Genomic DNA, 6,583 nt, shown 5'->3' with positions numbered 1-6,583 from the left:
GGTTTACCAGTTGACAGTTGTGCTTTAGAGAGGCAGAAACAAGTGAATAACATGCTCATTTTGTTTCTTGCAGTACTAAGGTTAAATAATTTACCCAAGTAATTATACAGTATATACCTGTTTGGGCCTAAAAAATTTCACACGCTAGCTCAATTGAAAATTGGCCCATAATAGAAAAATGTAAGTATGACCCTTATCTTCAGAAATCAGCCCAAGTAACTTTAGAAGCCCATATTTTTTGTAAAGACAAATGGCAAAGGTTTAAAAACACGAAAATTACAATTAAGATTGCCATTTAATGGTAACTTAATGCCAAGCAGGTTGAAAACCTCTAAAAATTGGATTAGACCCAGCTTCTAAAAAATTCTCATCACTTGATCTCAACCCCAAAAGCAAGTCAGCAGATTTTCTTACTAAAGAATGTTTTCTCAAAAGAGCCCCACGTGACTTCCTGACTTTGAAAAGTCAAAATTCTCTACCAAGACAGAGGAAGTGATAGGGAGTTAAAGAAGTCAGGTCTTACAAAAGAACTTCTCCATTTTTAGCCAAGAAAAGAAGATCAAATCCCCTCTCCATATGCAGAGAAGCTCTGCACCAAAGCATGTTATATTTCCAAGAGATTTGCATGTTACATTTTCAAGAGATAAGTAGGGAGCAAGGGAGTTGTTCATTAAGAAAAGCAAACTGACCATCATGGCAGATTGTGTTTTTTTATAAAGAACAAACAGAGAAAGAAAAAGAGTTGATTTTCTTTTAGGAAAAACAAGGAAAAGACCATCGTGGACACTGCTGCTGCAACTTCAACAAACTGGAAGAACGACATTATGAACAGTTTTTGCAGTCGAAATGATTTTGCTCCAGAGCCCCTTCGGTTAACGTACCTCTCCATTGAATAATTCGGAGTTTACATGCACGCGTACATTAATATTCAATGTGCATTGGAATATGAAGAGTTTCAGCATCAATATGGAGCTCTACAGCTAGCTCTTTTGTCATTGTCATAATTTTTATGCATTTGAAAAGTTTGTCATAAATAAATTTTGTATTTTAAAAAATATTTTAAGTTGATATTGATTTGTTTTTGAACTTTTTTTGTAACTTACATTTGGAAACCACTATTACAAGAAAAAGGGTAAAATAAAAAGGCAAAGATGAGTGATGTAAAAAAGAAGTTCCAAAGGTTTGAAGGAGTAACAAACTGTTGCGGTCGAAAAAGAGCCAAATAGGTTAGTGAAGAACGCATATGAATATTAAGACTTGAAGAATGAGGTTAGGGATGTTGGGAGTATTTGAATGTGAGCCTGTAACTCAAAATCAATTGGTAATGGATGGAGGACCAACACGTGAATAGCATGTTCGAATGCTATATCAGAATGTAAGCATCCAACTTAAAATTAATTGAAAATGAATTAATGACATGTTTATTAATCCGTAATCGGAATCAAAATAAGAGTATACGTATTACTCCGGTGTTTACTTCACATAAAAAAATGAAAATGTAAGTAGGGTCTACACAAAATCAAGAATTCTAATTTTGATTTTGGAGAAATTGGACTCTTGGGTGGGAGGTGGTGTTCTAATTATTGTAAGAATTAATCCATTAGAAATCCAATTTTTCACCCATTATATCCTCACATAATTTTTAGTAGACTGGAAACACCTGCTGTTCTTTGACCAAAAAAAAAAAAAAAGACCTCATTTTGTTTCTTTCTTCCCGAAGTAATTACAGAGTACTGTACCCTGTCTAAACTTTTGAAACTGCAACAACACTAGGTTAGGGAAATTCTGAGGATGACAAAACTGGAACCAAGCCATACAAATCAAATGTTTAATCATTGGAGATTCGTCGCCTTCGGCTTCTGATACGGCTTGAAATGTCTTCCACAGAGGACATCATTAGGCACACAAATAAGGGCTAGATCCTTCATTAGTTACTCCGTTCTTTCTTTCTTTTTTCTCTTAAGGACCCAATCCAGATATGATCAGGACTTCTGCATCTGTTTTACGATGCTGCATCTGTCACAGCCATTGTCTTGTGCACTCTATCAGAAGCTTTCTTCACCTACAGAAGGCATGAAAAAGGAGTATGAGATGAATGTAGCACATATTCATACATGAAACAGAACATGGCAAGCCACTTTACTTCTTTTTCCCAGTTAGTGCATGTGACTATGATTGAAAGAGATACTGCTTGCACAAACAGAGCCACAGTAATTCCAATCCAAAGACCCTGTGAAGAACATGTTGACTTGAAATTAATATGCCAAAGTATAATCCTAAAAAAAATTTTTTAAAAAAAAATTTTCTATGGAAGATTAAGAATGTGGAATATAAATTTGAATAAATAAATGAGCAGGGGAGAAAGATCCAGTTACCTTCCCTCCAATGTGCAGGACAAAAGCTAATATAACTGAGATAGGAATGCCTATAAGATAATAAGCTCCAAGATTAACATAAGCTCCAATCTTTTGCTGCCCACTTCCTCTTATGACACCTGAAATTATAATTGGAAGTAACATTTTGTCAATCAATCAATTATAAGATGATAAGCAACTAATAAAGTTATCTCAATCTTTCACAGAGGATGCCCTGAAATGAATTTTTTTTTCGAATGCCTATTACACAAAAGGTTTGCAAACCCAGTTTCAAATGAGAAATTATACTGTGATGGAAGAAGTATTTGAAGAAAAATGTCAGACCTGAAAGAACAGATTGAATTCCATCAAAAAATTGGGATATTGCAACCCACAGTAATATTTCTCCAACATATTCCACAACTTCTTTATCTGTGGTGTAACAGTAGCCCCAAACTTTTCGACCCAATATCATGACAGCAACAACCACAATGCCTTCAGTAACAACCATGGAGAGTGTGACACATACGGCAAGACGGGCTAGTCGTGGTTTCCCAGCACCCAATTCATTTGAAACCCTTGTGCTAACAGAAAATAATAGAAGAATAGAAAAGGATTGTTGAGAAAATATGCAAAATAAATGTAGCCATAAACTCACCTTGCTGCACCACCCAGTCCGAGGGGGATCATGTAAGTCAGTGCACATGTGTTAAAGCTGTGTGAATATGTCACAATCGGTTAGTAATCAGTCTTTCTGCTTCAGTTTTTATTACTTAGCAATCAAAATTTTGGAAGCTGTCATTGGCATTTCAAAATAACACTGGGCTCATTTGAAATTGCACCGGGGGGAGAGTGCACGATGACTGTTTTGAGTGTCAATAACAGCTCTTAGAATTGATACTGTTATATTGTCATTGCTTAGGGTCAAATGAAAACCTGATTGACAGGACTGAGGTTTCAAGCTTTGGATTAGGAAGAAGACCAGATAAGAGGACCATCATTTCAAAGCACCACATTTCTAAGCTGTTCACAGAGACATATAAAACCATCAACCAACAATAGTAAGTTCACATTGTGAAATTTCAAATGACCACATTTCTTATTCATTTTAAATCTCAAAAGGTTACCTGATCATTACAGCTGAAGGAATGGATAGTTTAAGAAAACTGAGAATTCCGTGAAAGGCCTCCTTTGAGAATCCAGTCCATGTGTGCTTACAAGAGGGAGAGAATCTGACATAAAGAAACAATAACAATGCATTGATCCAATATGCGATGCAGTTTGCCACAGCCGCACCTTTATATCCAAGGCTGGTCTTGTATACCAGAAGCCAACAGATAAGCAAGTGTAGCAGAGTTGCAGTTCCTGTGGTAACAATCATGGGAACCACATTGTTCTGAGTTTGCAAGAATCTGGAATGACATTGAAGGATTGCGTAAGCGAAAAGGCTTGGTATCATGTAACAAGCAAATTCCCCAGCAGCAGCAGATATTTCTGGATCTTGACCCAAAAATTCAAGAATGAAGCCTGTATTGGCCCATACAACTGCAAGAGGAATGCTGACCAGCAAAAGAACAATCATTGCCCTCTGCATATGTATACCAAGCATATGATATTGTTTTGCTCCATAGGACTGGCCACAAAATGTGTCCAATGCGCTTCCCATTCCAATCTAATCAGCAAATTAATAAGAGGGAAATGAAGACTAGGATTATTATCGAACATAACATAAGCATTACAATACAAACATCTCACACACACACACACACACACACTATATACATATATAATATATGTGTGTATATTATTTTTTGATAATAGGAAAAGCCATCTTACCATCAAGCTGATACCAGTTACTGAAGCAAATGAAGTGGCCATGGAAGCACCTGAAAGTGCAAGTTCTCCGAGATGACCAACATACATGACTGAAACAACCTGTATACAAAACAACAAGAAATTTGATGACACAAGAGGCCCTACTAACAACAGCTGCTTCTTCACTTCCACAAAAAACTCATCTCGGGTCAGCTGTTGTCCTTTTCTTTCTTGATAGTCATGTTCTTGATCTGCAAATGGAAGTGACTTAAGATCACCTGCTTGTTCTTCTGCATTCATTTGGTACTTTCTTGTTCTTTAGAGAGGAATATGTGTTGAAGGCGTAGAACACAAAGAATCCGCCGTTGTTGCAACCTGCAAACATATTGATCACGGAATATGGTGACTCAAATAAATCGAGCAAGCAACATGGTCCAAACGATCTGAACTTGCAATAAAATATTTATTTCCTTGAGGATCCCTCAAATAAATTAAGCTAAACTGTCGTTTTGCCCCTTAAACAATTTTTTCAGTAAATTAAGAACTTAAACTATATGAAATTGGCCAACTTGGGACTCAGTCTGAATTTTTTAGATGTCCATCCAAATTTTAATCACGTGACCTGGCCAGTTTTTAAGTAAAAAAATGTAAGAAAAATTAGTAGAAAATTTATATATAAAAAAAAAGTTAAAAGAAAAGAAAGTCAAAAAAGGGTAGAAAAAGTTCCTTCGAATGGTTTGGTAACGGGGTGGTGCTATGCCTGGGTTTGGTGAAGGGGGTGGTGCTGTGCCTGGGCAGAACAGAACCCACCATTCTCTCTGTTCATCTCTCAGACTCTACAGCAGAACCCAGAAAAGGAAATACAAAAACGTGTTGTGTGGGAAAATCAACAAAGATCTTCATTTTCGTAGTCACATTGTTTGTGGCTATTGGGATTTTGCACCATGGCCTCCAGAAAATCCATAAATGCTCCGCCCATTCAGACCTTGCCACTCTCTCTTCTCCCTCTCTCATCTTCTCCAATCCCAATTCCAGTTCAAACCAACCTCCACCGACCTCAATTTGAAGCCCACCTCCTCCACCGATCCCATTTCAAACCTCATCTCCTCCGCCGACTCTCAATTCAAACCCCACCTCAGCCAGACCCAACTCCCAACTTGCCGGCTTTTCCAATGCCGACGGCTTCGACGGCACCACCACTGTTCAGTCCCCCAAGTGAGGCCCAGGTGACACCAAGCCCTGCCCGGGCTTAGCTCCAATTTCGTTCTGCAAATTCATTTCACCAGAAAACTTTTTTTTTTCTCTTTTTTAAAATCTGTTTTTGACTTTTGTATTATTATTATTTAATAAGTTGTAATTTTTATTATTATTTAATATTACAAATTTGCCCTTAATATTGGCGGAAATTTAGATGGACATTCAAAAAATTCACTGCGAGTCCCTAATTAGACAAATTGAAAATCATTAAGACATTTAATTGCAAACAATAGAATAGACAAACACTTCAAGAAAAGACTAAAATAACAATCATATAATTGAGTTGTCAAATGGTTTCAGATTTAAGTTATTTTTGCAGAGATGATCTTTAATGAAATATTTAAAAAGTAGACAGTTCGGATCATTGAAAAATACTGTGTGATGGATCCTACAAGAGGGTCCGTGTAGCGTGTATGAGTTTAATACATTATCGCCCCTCTTAATAAAAAAAAAAATTAGTTAAATACTCATTCCTAGACATAGTTTTATAAAGAAACCCTATACCATTCAATGTATATAAACACACCCAAAAAAAATCCAAAACTCAAAGCTGTTACATTTTTTAGTTTACTTAGTTAAATGAAATACCTTTATTACCCTTTTAGTATTAAATTAGATTTTTTGAAAAATTCTAGGGGCTTTCTCTTTCGTCTCTCTCCCTTCGCGGAAACCAGCTGGCCAGTTTTGGCCAGTGATCTTGGTGCTCCAATCACGGCCAACCGTGAGACTGATCGGAAAAGGACCGGCCAGGGCTAAAGTACAGCCACCTCAGCTACTCACGACGCCGCTGTGAGCTCAGAAAGGTCTGTAGATTTCGAGTTTTCCGATGCTGTTTTCTGCGACTCCAACGTTTGTCTCCAGTTCGAGAGGGAGGACTAGGAGGTGGAGGACTTTGCCTCAGTTTCTCTTCTCTTCTATCCATCTAAAGCTTCCCCATTTGTTTTTGTTTCACAATTCATTCCCAGACCACACCTTTCGAGTACACTTCACGAAGCTCTCTTGCTGCTTTCATTTTAATTAATTATGTTACTATTCTTCTTTTGTGATGGAATGGAATGGAATTTGAGTGCTTGATATTAATTTCTTGTGTTAACATATTCATTACATACTTCTGATGATCTGGAAAAGAAGAAGAAGAAGATTTTGATATCTGAGTT

At 36.9% G+C, this 6,583-nt stretch overlaps 1 protein-coding gene across 1 annotated transcript; it reads right to left on the bottom strand.

Annotated features, from left to right (window-relative positions):
* Positions 1-1,455: 1,455 nt before the first annotated feature.
* LOC18769013 (protein DETOXIFICATION 16) lies at positions 1,456-5,964 on the bottom strand. Its single transcript, XM_007201863.2, has 8 exons — positions 4,191-5,964; positions 3,482-4,026; positions 3,291-3,377; positions 3,013-3,069; positions 2,700-2,938; positions 2,376-2,494; positions 2,144-2,230; positions 1,456-2,062 (listed from the first exon to the last, which is right to left on the bottom strand). The coding sequence occupies exons 1-8, from the start codon at positions 4,467-4,469 to the stop codon at positions 2,003-2,005; spliced, it is 1,473 nt and encodes a 490-aa protein (XP_007201925.1). The 5' UTR covers positions 4,470-5,964; the 3' UTR covers positions 1,456-2,002.
* Positions 5,965-6,583: the final 619 nt, after the last annotated feature.

This window comes from Prunus persica, unplaced genomic scaffold, assembly GCF_000346465.2.
Source record: "Prunus persica cultivar Lovell unplaced genomic scaffold, Prunus_persica_NCBIv2 scaffold_60, whole genome shotgun sequence".
Taxonomy (NCBI): domain Eukaryota; kingdom Viridiplantae; phylum Streptophyta; class Magnoliopsida; order Rosales; family Rosaceae; genus Prunus; species Prunus persica.
Note: the sequence above shows the minus strand (reverse complement) of the source record. Positions and strands in the feature narration are given on the sequence as shown.